The 17,191-nt window shown below is 41.2% G+C and overlaps 1 protein-coding gene across 2 annotated transcripts; it reads right to left on the reverse strand.

Moving 5' to 3' along the window:
- Positions 1–568: 568 nt before the first annotated feature.
- Positions 569–16,236, reverse strand: LOC105677101 (uncharacterized). Of its 2 annotated transcripts, XM_067349820.1 has the most exons (19): positions 15,721–16,236; positions 13,556–13,763; positions 11,835–11,995; positions 11,318–11,581; positions 10,653–10,837; positions 10,341–10,565; positions 8,255–10,273; positions 7,911–8,177; positions 7,504–7,822; positions 7,064–7,303; positions 6,645–6,919; positions 6,280–6,413; positions 5,125–6,207; positions 4,898–5,041; positions 4,662–4,778; positions 4,399–4,560; positions 4,108–4,317; positions 3,794–3,971; positions 569–3,264 (listed from the first exon to the last, which is right to left on the reverse strand). In XM_067349820.1, exons 2-19 carry the CDS (start codon positions 13,760–13,762, stop codon positions 1,133–1,135), a joined length of 8,322 nt encoding a protein of 2,773 aa, XP_067205921.1. In that variant the 5' UTR covers position 13,763; positions 15,721–16,236; the 3' UTR covers positions 569–1,132. The 2 variants fall into 2 exon arrangements, with proteins under 2 accessions (XP_067205921.1, XP_012230903.2); XM_012375480.2 differs by lacking the exon at positions 15,721–16,236 and having other exon boundaries at positions 13,556–15,332.
- Positions 16,237–17,191: the final 955 nt, after the last annotated feature.

Raw genomic sequence — 17,191 nt, forward strand, 5'->3', positions numbered from 1 at the left:
GTGTCCCATCCTTCCTCTCGCTTTCTCCTTTTCCGTCCGTTACTCCCTCCCTTTCTCTCTCATCCCCGCCTTGCTTGTTTCGCCTGCATAAGCGAGCACGTCCGATTTCGAGACTTTAATTGGCCGGAGGGAATTTCGCCGCGTGGCCTTACTTTACGAGAAAACTTTCGAAATATTTTGAGCTCGGGTCGGGACGGAAGGGAAAACACGTTGCATATACTCTTTTTCCGGTTACACGGGAGAGTAAGTCGGTGAGATTGAGTCAGCGTAGCGACCGCCCGTTTGAAAGATTTGATTTTTATCACGCGGATGCACATGAAACGGTGCGTTTTATGAAAATCTTTGCGGCAATATCTTGCTTCTTTCTTTATAATTTTTTTGGCTCAAATTAAATCGCGAATAATTTATTAATATTCATTCCATCAGGAATTATACACAACATTATATCTTTTTTTTCTTGCTATGTCTATAAATTTTTTGCAAAAACAGATAGATTAGATTCTATAATGAAATTACAGATGCAAAATAATGCTGTCAGGCAGAAAGCAAAATAAGTACTAAGTCTCTGTTTAATCGTTTTATTTTAGAAAGCTGTGGATTTACGTCCTATTTAAACTATAATTTAATTCTGGATTAAGATGCAACGTTCACACGTCGAAGTCTCTTAACTTTCGACACGATCTGTTAATTTAATTATTGGAAGGCAGCGCCATTAACTGCAGCGCTGGCCTTCGTACAGATGGATTAGCGCGGACGGTGGTACGTGTGTGCAAACACGCGACGACACCGAGTTCATCCCGGCGAGCTAGGACGATTTACGAGGTTTCACAGGCTTGTCTGGCGCATAGATAGGGCGAATGTGTCAATTACGATAACGCGCATCGACGATTTATCTGATTCGTCCAATGAAATTATTTAGACGCTTAACAATTATCGCGTCGCGACTCGATCTAAAAATGTACCGCGAGTTCAAATCGCGAAACATTCTTTCCTCGTGTAATAAATTTACGAAATAATTGGATTTGTTACGTTACTTCGCTGCACGTTTCTTAACTCAACTGCGCCATATCACATCCTTAATTATAAATAATGACTAGCCAAGCCACTAGATCTTTCGTTTCAAGAGATTCGTCTACCTTTTCAATTTTATTTTCGTCTCATTACTTTTCTTCAACTTCTGTGTATCTTTTGTTTCATTAGACACAAAGTAATCTTCGTGGTTTGCAAGAGCCGGCTCGTCTGTTTTCACGCGAAACTTTCCGTGCGCGAATCTGGATTCCGAGCTCTCGTTTCCTAAATTATCCCCCGGAAAATCGACGGCTTCTTCTTCGAAGGTTCTCAGGCGAAATCTATTTTGCCTTGCGACTCGCCGGTTCAAATTACGTGCATGCTCTTTAAAGGGGCCGTACTCGAGATACACTCCCGCAGGATATCGATGCGCATCGTCGTCTCTCCCGCGAATATCCGGGACAAAGTGGAGAATCGGCGAATTATCGTAATATGGCCAAACTGGCAATCGCAGACCAAGTCCGTCGTAGATCATTGGATCGCCAAGCTCTGGATCATTGCGAGATCGGGATATTTCGCGATCAGAAGCTTTTAGCATGAAAGGCACTACAAATTCTGCAACGCTCTTCGACTTCCCGCCGTTTCTCAATCGCGCTAGCTTTCGAGCTTCGGGAAAAATTTTGGAATTTATTCGTGGATTCTCGAATCTCGCTATTTCGAACGCTTGTTTCGCCTTTGGATAGATTCCGCGTGAGAAAGTATCATTGCCATTGATTAGCCTCACTTTATTTCTTTTCTTTCGATGTTTGAATCTCCAAGGTTTCGGACTGCTTAAATAAACGTTGGGTTCTAGTTCTACATCTTTAACATAGCTGAATGCGGGTCTTTCTGTTTCCATTAAGCGAATTCTTGATAAAGCACGATCATCATAATACGGCGATCTTTTCATTACCGGCAGTAGCTTCCATTCGACAACACCATTCGACCATTTATTACTTCTTAATCTTAAAAGCTCCAAATTATTCTCAGGTCTCGCATCTAGGTCACCCGGTTCGTCCAACTTAGCCACATATTTCTTCCGAAATTTATTTCTAGCAAGATTATCATCGTCGTAAAGCGAGTCGGTCATTCTCCGGTCTGCGACGCCATAAATTTTCTCTCCTCGTTCCCGCCTGAGATTTTTCAGCTCGATTTCTGGATCCGTTTCCTCGCTTCGATAGTTTGTCGTCCGGTTTAATTTTACAGCGTTATCATCCGCTTCTTTTTCCGCCTGCGAAACTTTCCGCCGCTCCTTCGAGACCCGGGGCTTCGTGTCGTTCGTCAAGTTTACGCGGCTCGTACTTCCGCTCGCCTTGTCAATTTTTGTCTCACGATTTATACCGCAAAGTTTTCCCTTAACCTGGTTATTGGCTCCCGCGCTTGTCGCTAACTTTTCTCTTGTTCCGACTTCCGCGACCGCTGTATCAGTTGCAGCATTGCTTCTATTATCCGCGAAAACATTGATCCTTCGCTCAACCAATTCCAGCTTATCCCCTCTTGCGCCGTTATTACCATTATCGTCCTTTGATTTCAAATTCTTCTCTGACTCGCCATTACCAATTTCAGATGCTGTATAGGTCTTATCGGGACGATCTACGCCTCTGACAGTTGATATCCCGCGAATGTTGCCCTCTCGCTTCGTCCTGGAACTCGCCTCATCGATCGCCTTCCGTTTATCTCCTTCCGCCAATTTCTCGAGTCGCTCCTTCTCTCTCCTCGTGATATTCCTCATGTCTTTGCCAAAGGCGACCTCCTCCAGCTGTTTCTCGTTCTCTCTCTTCCAGGCCTCCCGCTTGTTGAGCAGTATCACTTCGTCCTCCAAGCGATTCTTCCCCTTTATTGGTAACAAATCGAGCATCCTGTCATTCTCTGTCGCCGCGTTTTTCTTATCGACTAATTCCCGTTTCCTCTTCTTTTTCTTCTCCGGCAATTTCGCATTGAGGAGGTCGAACGAATCGTAAATTGTTGGCTTCTCGTAGCCCAAATAAACCGAATTATTTTCTTTTAGATTTGCGCGTTTTCGCCGCGATTTCCCGAATCCCGGCGATAATCGCGCGCGATCTTGATGCTTGCGACGCTTCTTGTGCCTTTGAATTGGCTTTCTACGATTTGCGTTCTTCCTGTTATTGCGGATTTTTTCACGTTTTGTTTTGCGATGTTGCTTTGTTGAAACTTTGTCGAGGCTGCGTATTTCTCTGTGACGAGGCTCAGCGTGACCTAGATATTTGCAAGCATAATAGAATATAAATTTATTATGCTAATGAATACAATCTTCTAAGAATATTAAGAAGAAATACGATAAGCAAAACAATAGAAATTGATGCCAATATCACAAGCTAATATGCAAAGTAATTGTCGAACAACTTCGTCGTGCAATTTTTAGATGAGATATTTCGTGGATGTAATTAAACGGAGTTTAAAAGTTTCGCCGAAGCCGCCATGGTTTTTTATCGACTCTACACGAAAATAGTTTATCGTGTCGTGGTATTTAGACTGAAAACCGATAATCAGTTCCGATAACCAATTTCCCAATAGCGGTAGTTGAAGAAACATCGTCCACACTTGTTTACTACACTTTCTACCGAATTTTTAATATTCGTTTTTTATGTCAAAATAATTGCTTATATTATTTTAAAAAGACGTTGTAAAGATGATAAGTGTAATTACAAAGGATATTTACTATCGTGAAACTGTCTATCCGCGACTTTAAATGATGTGTTGTTGAATCGGAAAAAATTATGCGTACTGATTGGCGAAGAGAATGCATCTTTTGTCATCGGAAAGCTTGCATTTGTAGCGTTAGGCATTGCGCTTTGATATTGCAGGATACTGCCGGTTCTAGCTGCTGCAATAGGCATCCGTGCAAATTTCCCTGCAGCTTCTCGCGTTTCGATATATTGCAAAAGCTGATTTAACTGCCGAATCTAAATAATAATTAAAGTGTTTTTATACAATTTTCAATTATTTTATGATATATCTATACGAAATATTTCTTACTTTAAAATCTTGTCGTCGTTTTTAAATCAACATTAAATCGTAGACCTATAAACAAAAACTTACCAGATAATCGTGGACAGTTCGGACCTCCGTCTTCTCTTTCGTTGTCAAAGCATTATATTCCTTTACAAGAGTCTCCAGCACTTTCACTTTTTTCTGTAGGTTGCTAATATCTTCCTCTCCCTCTCGAACGGAAGTAGCATCAAACAGGAATTTGCGTCTCGAGTCTTGCTCTGGAATAATCTCTTCATGGACCAATGGCAACTGTAGTGCCTGGATTAAGGATTGATATTTATCGATAAACGTATGGCTTGCATATAATTATAAAACACACTTGAAGATTGTGAAACGCACTTCTTCAAATGACTCTTCCTCCTGATCCACTTCCAGCATCCATCCTAAAAACTCTCGCGTATCCGGCGACAGGAAAACGCAAGTTTTTCTTTGCACTTCGTTCACAATCAGCTTACCAAGAAGCTCCATAATTCTCTTCATCATGGTTTCCGTATGATTCATCTAAATTATATAAATTTCAGAAATGCAATAATCCATAATTGTCAAAATTCTTTTACAGATGATATGTTGAAGTATTTCAAATTAAATAATATCGCAATTACTCCAGTCTCGTTAAATCCTTGCCGATAAATTTTATCCACCGCTATCACGTCTTCTGTTTTATAATTGCGTTGAAGTCCAGGAGCAAGGACACTCTTCAATTGATCATTTTTCTGAACCTGGACGCCAATTATCATCAATAATTTTTGTGCAAAAAAATAAAAAATAAATTGAGAGTGCGTCATTTTTTATTTTTAGTGGAAAGGACAGTTTTGATATCGCGCGATCCTTTACTTGCCTGCTGGAATATTTGCTCGACAATTTTTCCAGCCAGCTCGCCGTGAAGAGCCACGTCCATCTGCGACTCGTCGTCGATGCTGTCGGCTGCGAGGAGCAGCGTAATTTCCTTTCTCCGCGCGTCGTCCTCCTCCGACTTCACTGTCTGAAAAATCATCCTTAATTCTTTTCTCTTTTTAATCTTGTCGCACGATCTACAGCGCGATCGCCGATCGTCCTTTTACTCACGCTCTGATCCTCCGCGTTCTCGTAAAGCACTTTTTCGCCCAGTGCCTCGTTTATTCCCGCACGAAGGAACCCTTGCTCGGCTGTTTTGCTCTTCTGAACTCTAGTGTGTCCAGCCAAAGAGGACGCTTCAGACTTGTCTTTTTTCTTCGGCTTCCAGCCGCCTCGATCGGCGTTCTTCGACATATCAGATCGATGCGTATGATGTCTTCTGTTTCTACTCGAAGATGAATGCAAATTACTTTTTTTTCCATGTTTATCCGAGGAATGCTTCTTCCCAGGCTTTTTCTTTTTCCTCGAATTGGTGCTTCGCGTCGTTTTAAAATATGGATCAAGGTCCTGTATATCGTTGTTCCCGTACGGAGTCGCGTGTCCGTCGTATACTCCATCATATCGATCCTCGAGATTATTCGGAAGCTGAAAACTATCACCTAGATTTTCGTCCGCTTCCTCGAAGTCGCGTTGATTGTGATTCATGTCGTCGTAAAAAGCACGATACGAAGGAGCTGTCCTTTTAATCCTCGGTGTTTCATGATTTACATATTTTTGTTCAGCTACTTCGAGATCCTCATCGCTATCCACATTCATCAAAATCGGCTGTTGAGCTTTTTTCATGCTCTGATCAGATGCGCCATGATGAACGTTAAAAATATCGATCAAATCCGTAATCGTATTATTGTGCCAATCTTGCGAAATCGACGAATTGTCGTAAAATATTGGCGGGGAATTACGAAGTTTCGAGCTTACATTAGTCGTACTTGCTACATCTAATTTATTATCTCGCTTTCGAGTTTTAATCGAGTCAGAAATCACCGTTTCGTCTATAGCCTTCAGTCCTCTGCCAAATCTGATCTTCACGTCATCGTCGAAGTCATCGTGCCAATCCAAAGATTCTACGAAGGACTCGTGTAGATCCTGCGAACTAATTGCCGCTTGTTTCTCCGTATTCAGATTTTGCTTCAACACTTTACGTGTCACGGACTCGATGTACTTGCGATTTTCGTATGGAGAACCAGAATCTGTATCGATCACTGGCCGTTCTATCATACTTTCTTTAGAAAACGGGCTATTTTTATCTTCTGCAATCTATACGGATATTACAGCATATTATTGAAATTGCAAAGGCATTATTTGTTTTACAATTATCGATAACTGTACTTTAGATATTTCGGACTCGCTGTCGGAAAGTACATTCGAATTTTCCTCCAAACGGCTTTGCTCAAAACCGCCTTTAAACATGTCATCTGTGACTTTAAGTGCAACATAATTGTTCGTTGGAGTGTTACTCGAACCTATAGTCGACGATAAAAAATTTCATAAAACTATTACGAGTTATTATGTTTAAAAAAATACTGATAAAACTATAACAAACATGAAAAGAATTGCAGAAGAATATTAAAAAGAGAAAAACGTAAATCTACAGCTAAGAAAAGTAATAGTATAATAAAAAATTGAAAGATGAGATAGATTCGATTAAAGTGAGAATAAATAAGAGGTACTTGATGATTGCAATCAATACTTACTCATCCAAGATGCATCGGACGAGTGGAATCTCCTTGATGCGTCGTTGTTTTGATACGAGCCGAAGAATCCATCGTTCAATGGCTGTAATTGAGACGGGTTTGTATCGAGCTTATCATCCGATTCATAACGCAGTCTTTGATCGCCTCTGAGACGCGGCCCGCTCTTTAATTCGCCATCAGGCCAATCGTACACGTTTTTCAACTCCTCGTACAAAGGCTTGACATTATTCGAGTCCTTGCGATCATTATCTTGATCATAATAATCATCTTCTGGTCTGTGAAATATTATCAAACCTAAATAATTTCAATGATCGCAAATACACAGTCTTAATGTATAATCTTGATAAAATTAATTACAGCACAATTTAGGTCATAATAAAAATTAAAATTTTACTAGATAAAAATACGAGTGATTATACCGTTCGTTTTCAGAATCTTCATAAAAGTCCCTAGAGACTTCTAGCTCTTTGTTTCGGTCTAGAATTTTTATAGGCTGAATATCTAGGACAATATTTTCGATAACGTCAGGATTTGCATCTGTACGTTCACTGGATATGTGGCCTAAATGTTCATCCAAACCAACTTTTTTCTTCTGGTTATCTAATGCCGATTCTGAATTCCTTGACGTTGCCATTCTGCTGTCAAACGATCGGCCCAACCTATCGGACGTCTATTTTTTTGGTCATTTACATCAATAACATCGCATTACATGCATTTTCAAGTAAGAATACATCTTTTACTTTGCATTAGTATTTTAAAATTTATTCGTAGAACAAAATATATCTTAAAGTATCTATTATTATATCGGCAACAACTTATAACAAGACATGTTACTAGTTCGCAAAGTAATCCGATTTACCATTTCGATCTCGCGTCTGCTGATTCTTCATGAAAAACATTATTTGCAAGATCTTCGCTTTGATGGATGTTCTCGGAGTTTTCCATCTTAATAAGTGGTCGTCCTTCTTCATTGAATACATCTTCGAAATTTGATCCCGACAAATCGGACAGCTTGTTCCGACTGTTTTTCACAGTCTTATTTCTACGTGCGCCAAGATCGACGATGATTTCTTCTTTTGGCTCCTTGTTCTTTGCTCGCATCTTCTGGCGTTCTTGTTTCATCAACTCTTCGGCATTCTCGTTCTTCTTCTTTCCTAAGCCACACGGTATTTTGTCCTCTGTGCGAGCAAATTATCAAAATATTAATAAAAAGTAGTTTTACTTTATTGTTATATTTTACTTTATTTGTCATGCTTACGTTCTTACCGCGCTTTGCCTTCGTTTTATCGTCGATCGAAAGTTTATCGATCTCGCGCTCGTTTATCGGCGCATCACGCTCTCGCCCTTCGTCGTCCTCATAATCGTAATATTCGATCATGTCCAGCATACGTTTCTTTCTCTTGTAATTGCCGCACTTATTGTTCTTCTCAAGCTTTTCTCTAATCAACATGTCGACTTTAGCTTTCACAGGATCGATCGGCTGCCTGGCTGAAGATCGCTCTCCTTTTTCATTTTCCATTTCCTTATCATTATCTGTGAACGCATTACATCATTTTTACATTTGCATAACTTTTCCTATAAATTGCAAAACCATCAAATTAACGTTGTACCTTCTACTGCATCTTCTTCTCCGTCATTATAATCCCCCTTAAGCTCTTCGACATTCTGATTTCGATATTCTTCATTATTTTCGTGTTTCTCGTCTTGATTTATCGCCGCTTCTTTCTCGGCTGCTACATTTTCGGAGTCCACTTCATTATCGAGTTCAGGATTTTTGAAGGAATGCGCAGCTCTTTTATAGCGAGCGTGAAGACTTGTGTCGGCAGTCTCAATATTTGAAGCATTTTGCAATGCAGAACTTTCCTTAGCGCCATTTTCACGTTTGACTCTGATTAATATTTTACTGAACTTCGGAGAATTAGCAATAATGTTACCTCGCTGTCGATCATTCTCTTGTATGACGTTTTCAATGCGATCCTCACTCGTGGTATTACGACCTGATTTCGCGTTCTCTATCGATGCATCTTCAGTTTCGGCGTCGACAGAAATCCATAATAATTTCCTCCGTAAATTATTACCGGACTCGGGATACTCGTGAGCTCCCATTGTAGTTCGAGTGCCTCCCTTTACATTCATAGTCTCATTTCCGTTTGACTCGAGAGCAGGAATATCGATTCCATCGGTATCCGAATTTCCATTCGATTTATTTGCTTTCCTATTCCCGGCGCTAAGAGGCGGAACCATCTGTTGCTGCTTTCGCAAATTGTTGTCCGCAATCGTCGAGGCGAGCTCCTCGCGTTGATCTTTCGATATTACGGATTCACCGAGCTCAGTGTTTATACTTGCAGCTTGCGGTCCCGCTGTCGCATCCGTGACAGGATCAATCGACTTCGGACTCGAAGAGTCTCCTCCCGCATTTGCATTTCTTGATTCGTCAACGTCGTTCGTCTTCATTTTCGCCGCGGACACTCCGTCTCCCTCCATTCGCCAGGACAATCTCGCCACTGTCTCTGCCTTCTGCTTTTGATACGGATGCTTCCGACGCTCAAAGACCTTGATCACGCTGGGTATCGGCTCGCCGTTCTCCTTTTGCGTCTCGTTCGCCTCGATCTCTCCCACTCCTCCTCCTCTTCGTTTGCTCGCGGTTGTTTCGACGACGCAGCTCCGCGATTCATTTGCCACCGTGCCGAAACCGCGCGACGTATTTCCCCGGGGAAACTTCTCTCCCGCACCCTTCGATTGTCCATCATCCGCGTCGTGTCGCGATATTTTCCGTGCCGCGATTCCTAATTTTTCATCGTCGCTTCGGTTTATCACGGATTTCTCACAGTCGCCAATTGTACCGTTAATTGTCGAATCTGCGGACACGTTCGATGCTAGAAGATTCTTTCCAGAACTGGACAAATTAGTGTAAATCTTTGCTGTATAGTGAGTGCTTTTTGATACTGTTTCAATTGTAGGACTTTGATTGATTTCCTTCGAGCTCGTGCTTGAAACTTTATTTATGGTTGTATATTCTAATGAATGAGTTTGAAGATCACTTCGCGCGAGAAGCAGTGATCCGTTGTCGGTGAAATGATCACTCAAGTAAGACTTTGTGTTTAAAGGATATTTCAATCCAGAAATATTTGTTTCATCATCCATTAATGGAATAATCGTTAAGTTAATGAAATAATTATTTGAGGAAAAGTTTCCTTTTAAAAAATACTGCGACTCGGAAATGTCTATTTTATTTGAAGCATTCGTCGAATTTCTTTTATCGCCATCGAGATAAGTGGAATTTAATTTTAAAACGAGATCATCGGATTTCTGTATCCTGATTATGTTCCCAAGGGTGTCTTTTATCATCTGAGATGTCCGACTTTTATTTTCAGGAATATTAGTCTGATTATTCAAGTAACTTAAATCTGCGACGAAACTCCGCCTTCTACGTTTACTGCGATCGTGCGATTCTTTCGAATTTTCTGCTCTTTGATAAATGCTTCTTGCGGTTTCATCTTTATCGTCTAAATTTTTATCTCTCCTTATCCTCCACATTATTTCTTCATCCGGATAGTTATCAAGATCACGTTTCTCAAAATCGAATATTTCGGCTGCCAATCTCGGATCGCTCCACCACTTGGATTCTCCTAAAGAAATCGATCGTAACGATGTAATAAAAGTAATAATAATATCAAAAGTAATGACGACTATCACCTTTCGAGAGCACATTTTCTCTCTTATCGTCGAATATTAAACTATTTCTTAATTCTAGAATGGTCTTCCTTAAAGATTCCAGCGATAATGGTGTATCCTGGGATTTTCCTGACATTCTTGCAACTGCAGCCGGGGATTCTCGCAAAGCGGTGAGATCATTTGCGTGCATTGGATCAAACAACAATTGATCCCGCGTATCAGCGTCGACGTGCGACTTCTCTTCATCTTTAATCAAGTGTACGAGATTATTCTTTATTTACTGTGTTTGAAATTAGGCTAATGATTTTAATGGCTGAGTCGTTTCAATAATACCAGAATTAACGAGAATTTCACGAGCAGGTTTGTAATCACGAAGCCATGCACCCTCGCCGTTAGTCACTTCGAGATTCTCATTAGAATTCGGCCAGTGACCCGAGAAATGGAGATCCTTCTTTCGGGTCCAATCTTTCAGTGGCTGATCGGCCATCGTTCCTCTTTCGTAGACGGGTCTATCTAACCTACGCTCAAGAGTGGAATAAATTTTTCTCTCTCTCTTTCACGAAAACCATGTATTATTTTTAAGAAATTTGTTAGATAAGTTCAGAGAGAAAAAATGGTGTAATATGGTCAGATATAAATATATATAATTAGTTATGAAAAGATCTAACAAAATAATTTTATATGATCATATAAAATTCAGATCTTTTCATAACTAATTGTATATATTTACATCTGATCAATTATACCATTTTTCTCGGGTTATAAAAAATTTCATCGATTGGTTTAAGTTTCTAATTCAGAAACTTCAAATTATAAATTTTATTAATTTAAGAAACATTGTTTTAATATATATATATATTTATTATTAATACTCAAAATGTTATTTTATTAATTTGTATTGTAGAAATTTATAAAAAACACTAATTTTCTTAATGTATCGCAAATTTAATAACAATAAATTTAATTTCGTAATACGTTAATATTGTTTCATTGCTCACATGTCAGGAGATTGATAAAGAGCAAAATCAGCGCTATCAGCGTCTCTTTTAAACGTCACGTCGTTATCAAGATAGATTCTCTGAGGAACACTGCGAATATTCTCCCCTGCGTATTTCTTCTTCTGCAGCGTCCACATCGTTTCATAATTCCGATCGAAGCCTCTTTTGCCGCGTAACCTACTTTCATAACCGATATCAGCCCGTCCTAGAACATCCTCCATGTTGACGGACACCGTGGAGTGCTGGTTTGTATGCGTGAGCAAACTGTATCGGAAATATTCCTATTAAATCGCTGAAGAGAAATCGGCTCAGTTCTAAATCGCTGTCGAATGAAAATATTAATCGATTGTTGCGAATATTTTTCTCGAAGTAAACACCTCTTAAGCTTAGCAATTAAAATTTTAATTAGAAGCTCAATAGTAGTTTATGGAATTTATAATTTATTATACTTTATTCGCATTCCATTTTTTTCCAACTTCTTAAAGAAATTCTTCTTAAAGCAATTTCAAGCTCTTACTTATCTAGCCGAGCTCTATGATTGAAACGGCGCGCGGCGTGATCCATCCACTTCAAATCGTTCTGTGCTTTCAGAACGTCATCCAGAAATCTATTTAGAGCGACGCTATTTTTCTCTCCACTGATCACCGCGGATTCGCTCGCGGAATAATTTCGACCGACCTGTATTCGAATATCAATCGTACAGTTCGATACACCTCTATCGTCGATTCTCTTGCACGCTTTTAAATATTAGTATATTCACGGAATTTTAAAAAGTGAGAAAATTAACACTTGTGCGGGCGCCTCGAATGTATAGTCTCAGGCTGCAAAGGGGTTTCAGAGGCGCAGCGGCATTCCTGCCGCGAAGACAGCGGAATGTCCTGTCGCTGACAATCTCTTTCTGCCATCCCCGCCGGCACGTTAGCGCGTTATAATAATACCGGCCCGGGCGTTCCGTAACGCATCTCGTACGTACTATTTCGCATCGTCCTTTTTCCGACGGCGCGCGCGCGCGCGACCAAGACAATGGGATTCTACATCCGGGTGCCGCGGGCACGGGACGCGGTGTTATTAAAAATTCACTCCCCCTAGCGCGGCTGAAGTGGCCTCTGGCAATCTGCATCTCATTCCCGGTGGGCCCTTGTGCCATCAGGTGGCTGGCAGCCACCACCGGCAGGCAGCGCGCGACGGAAAAGGGTGGAAAACTTGAGCGTCACGACGCGCCGAGGGGCGCCCGTGTTTTCGCGGCGGGACACTGACGTCGCGGCCGGTTTGCCGAACAAAAAAACAATCTTATACCCAATTACACGCGGCATTTAACTAAATAAGAACTTGCCGCGCGTCTTTTCTCTCGCTCTCACGGTCTCCCTTTCAACGTAGCTCTGTACGGAATCTAGAATTTTTTTTTTTTTTTTTTTTTATTAGATTGCGTCTGCGGTGATGAACTTGTTAGTCGGTTGAAAGACGTTTAATTTTATTGGAATGCGTAAATTTTGTTATTGCTGTTGCACGAATATGTACAAGCGGTGTGATACGATGCAATAACTTTTAAGAAAGAAACGCTACAACACTTTACGCGAGAGAAATGATTTTTTATAATATTTCATTACGTATTTTGCGAATTTTCTCTCGATCTCGCTTTAATCGTTCCGAGTTCCTACGGGATGCATTAACGGCATTTCGATCGCGTTCGAACGTGACGTTCCTTTTCGTAGGTTCTCCATCAATCGGCTTTTGCGGGAGTCGGGCACCAAAAGTACGGCGGGCATAATCAATCACGAAGCGTTTTCGGCCGCAATACGCGGCCGAGGAGAGGAGCGGTAGACGACAGTTCGCATAGTTCCGAAACGGAAACGGTAATATCGCTGGCCCGGGGCGACCAACCCTTTGTCATTTTGTCATCCGGCTCGTAAGAATGAGAGGCACGAGAGTCGGCGGGAAAGAGAGACAGAGAGATACTGCTGCCGCTGCGGCGTGTCGCATCGCTCTGTGTGTCTGTCGTTGAAAAAAGAAATTAACGCTTGAGATATTAAAACGCGCTTGAGAACAGAAGTCTGTCGTCGCGCACCGCTCTCTCGGCCGACATTGATATCGTTTCCGTTATCAGTACATGCACGATAATACACTCGCTCTGCGAAGGATATGTCGTTACATAAATGAAGAGCGACTTCGGATTCTTAACGAAACACTGAATTAATTTGAACTGAATTAACTTCAATTACTTAAGTTTTATATTTTTACTTTATTATTTCCATCTTGATGTCGAGAGATGGCCGATTTCTTGGTGCTCTTAATTGAATCGGATTTTTCTTTTACGTATGTCGTTTTGCTTCCGTTGTGATTATTAATTTCCGCTGAGCTGAATGAAGAAACGAGTACGACGTAAATTAGAAAGCTCATTCGAAGACGAAATAGTGCGAAAGATGACAATCTGGCTATTCGTTTCATGCTGTAAAAGAAAGTAAAATTATGAACTAATGTAATGTCTTGAGATTATCTTCAGTGACAAACACATCATCTACGATACATAGAACAACTTATACTATTCGCTAAGCCGTTGTTTCACTATTAAGTATGCGATTCAGTGGATAAAACGTGAGAAAATAGCGTGCATTTGGAACTTGAGCGAGAAATATCGGCGATCGATCCTCCGACAAGTAGCGATTTACACGAGTCGAAGAAATGGGGCAAGTCGAATTCAATTAAGCAAGCGCGCGCGAGAATTCGTCACTTCATAAATTCGCGCGCGTATATGTATGTGGCACGCGGAGTATATAACGGGCTATTAAGTCCCGATCTCGGGAAGACATTAATTTCACGGCCGCGCATAACTTTCCTGTCACAATTTGCATTCGGCCTGGGCCTCTGCCTGGAGTGCGCGGCGGGAAATTAAAAACGTCCGATCGTAAAGCCTCGAAAAAGAGGTGAAATATCACCGCCCTCGCATTCTGAATCGTAATCAGCCGTATTACTCGCCGGCGGGAGCTCTGCGTCTCGTTCGACTTCTTCGCGGCGCAACGAATTTTCCTTGCAATCGGAAATTTCGCAGCGTTTAAAATGCATCGCGATAATTATCGGTTGAGTTCAATATTTATCAGAGATAAATTGTGTCGAAGAATCATCTACGGTGTCTCGACGCGTCGAGATGCATTTGTGTATCTCCGCACAATCACTCGGGAAGCGAGACCAATCATCGCGGTTGACAATAGCCCGACCATCTTTATTTTTATCCATGCCTAATATATTTCTCCGATATTCGCAAGCTCCCTCTCGCCGTCCGCTGAGACAAAAAGTCCGCGGAGGATCGCCATTCAGCGAAAGCGCAAGGAATAAAGACTTAAGCGACCGTTCCGTCCTCCAGCGATCCTCGCGCGAACGTGAAGGGGAAACCGGGGGAGAGATTTCCAGGAGGGTTACTTTCGCTCACCGTAATTCCCACCGGTGGAAGGCGAGTCCGAGAGAGCCGCCGCCGCCGCCGCGCGAGAGTATCGCCATAAGCGAGCGAGAACGGCAGCAGAGCATTTTTCGTCGTTTCGTCGAGGATCGCGAATAAAGGAGCGGGCTAACGAAAAAGCAACGGGATGAGAAGTAAGAGGAGGGGAAGAGTGGCGATATAATGTACCACGTAAGAGCCATTAGGTTATTAAAAACAGTGGTCGCGAATAATGAACCCGCTGGTGGCCACCGAGGGGCGCGACAAAGGCGGAAAATTAGCCCTGATAACTTCACGTTTGAATGCGGAGGAGGAGGAGGAGGAGGACGAAAGGAGGGATAACGAAGCGCGCTGGTAATCTCGACTCGTCTCTTCCTGTGATGACGGGGTTGTTCCCGTTCGTTCGCTCGTTCATTCATTCGTTCATTCGTTCGTTCGTTCGTTCGTTCGTTCGTTCGTTCCTTCGTTCGCCGCGTCCTTTGCTCTGTGTTTATGAAGACGTTACGACGAAGATGTTTTCTCAGGCGTGACGCTCGCGCGATTTTCCGCAGTGGAAAGCGATACCCTCTATATTAGTCTCGATGATCTTCGGTTTTCTCCCATAAAGAATGAGAGGATGAGAAAGGAAAACTCAAACAAGGAATAAAAATGTGTATATGCGATGCACATACATATTAAAATAGTTTGTTTTAATTAATTTATTTGGGAAAAATTTTTGATTCGATTATTCTTGCTTGACTGATCATCTACATACGTCTATCTTTGTGATATAAAAATATTGCACATATATTCAATTATTTTTAATCATTTTGATGTTGACTTTCTCAATATTTAACTCTAAATTTGTCGATTAAGCGATCAAATTACTGCAATTATTAAATATAACTTAAAGCTAAAATCAAAGCACAAATCGCAAAGATTGATATGTCTTATCAGTTATGCAATCGCAGTTTTGACTTTTTCCCAAATTTACCTGATATTTTGTAGCTACGAGCGCTGAATTAGCAACTCATTCTCGCACACGCACTCATGCGCGCGTCATCGGCGATAGCGTTCGCGAAAACGATTTACGTCACTCCGTGCCGGTTGAATTGCGCTCGTTGACGTCTCGCATAACAAATTTCGAGCGAGCACCGATTGTTTCACATCGACTATCGATTTCAATAAAAGCGCATATCTTCCCGCGGCTTGTATTTTCATCGGTTTTTATCGCACGCCTGACGAAGTGACGTTTGTTAAGTCGAATCATTATGTGTATTCGACGTTACTCTAAGAATGATCAATTAATTATTAACGGACTGTCATCCACACACATTAATCCAAAATATTCTTTTTACCGTTAACACATATTCAAATCAAGTCGTAGGATGTAAATCCACATTATACAAGAAGTGCCCAAAATTACTGCATGCGACGGTAAGTCTGAACCGCTTCGCGAATGCGAGGGATTAAAACACACCTGTGAAATACAACACGCGCGCAGCCTCTCGTACGTCTTAGAACTAGACGAAGTCGAGTTTATTTTCGGTATGCGAATGAAAACTGCTTCCATAGAGGGAAATTTCGTTACGAGGCTCGCAGCCCTCGCAGGAAATATACGAAATCTATGGCAGCCGACTACCGTAAGTGCATAGAATAAGCTCCGGTTAACGTTAATTTTCGCACGTTAGTTTTGCGCGCGAGCAAATGTGTAACTGAAGAACGCCGTATCTAGGTAAATATCCGATTCAGAAGGTTCGACTACTGCATTAATATTCGCACAGACAAATTTGGGCTAATGACTTCGATATTCGGGCACGTAGATTTATGTTTCTCGCAGCAGGATATGTATTTCCTAGCTTTAGATATGTTGGTAAAAGAGTGTCTTGAATAACTTGATAAGAGAAGTAAGTAAGTTAACCGCTGAGTAAATTGGGCAATAATTGCTCGGCAATAAAATTAAGTTATTAATTATATCCATTGCTTTAATAATTGTTATTATGAATAATAATATTAATATTATGACAAATTATATTACGTAAATGGCAATTGTATATAAGAAGATATTAATATTATAATGCTATTAAAATAAACCCATTATATATTAAACTATTACTGAATTAATTATCACTCAATTAGAATTTCCGATTTTGCCATCATCGTTACGTTAATGGCGCGCTGTAAGATCGTTGGGGGTAATATAATACGAATCGCGCAACCATGTTGTTCTCTCCAGCGGGCAATGAGTTGCTCATTAGCACAATGTAATCGCGTTAGAGCGTTCTTTCGACAACGATGCAGATACGAGGAGAATGATCTCGAACGACGCAATCGATGTCCGCTCATTCAGCGCACGTAAACGCATTGGCCTGTGCATTACAATGGGCCAATGGGAGTTTTGTTAAACTCCGAGGCCGAACTTTTGTCGTAAACTATACGCTTTATACGCGGATAGAGAGAAAACG

Source organism: Linepithema humile, chromosome 1 (assembly GCF_040581485.1).
Source record: "Linepithema humile isolate Giens D197 chromosome 1, Lhum_UNIL_v1.0, whole genome shotgun sequence".
NCBI lineage: Eukaryota > Metazoa > Arthropoda > Insecta > Hymenoptera > Formicidae > Linepithema > Linepithema humile.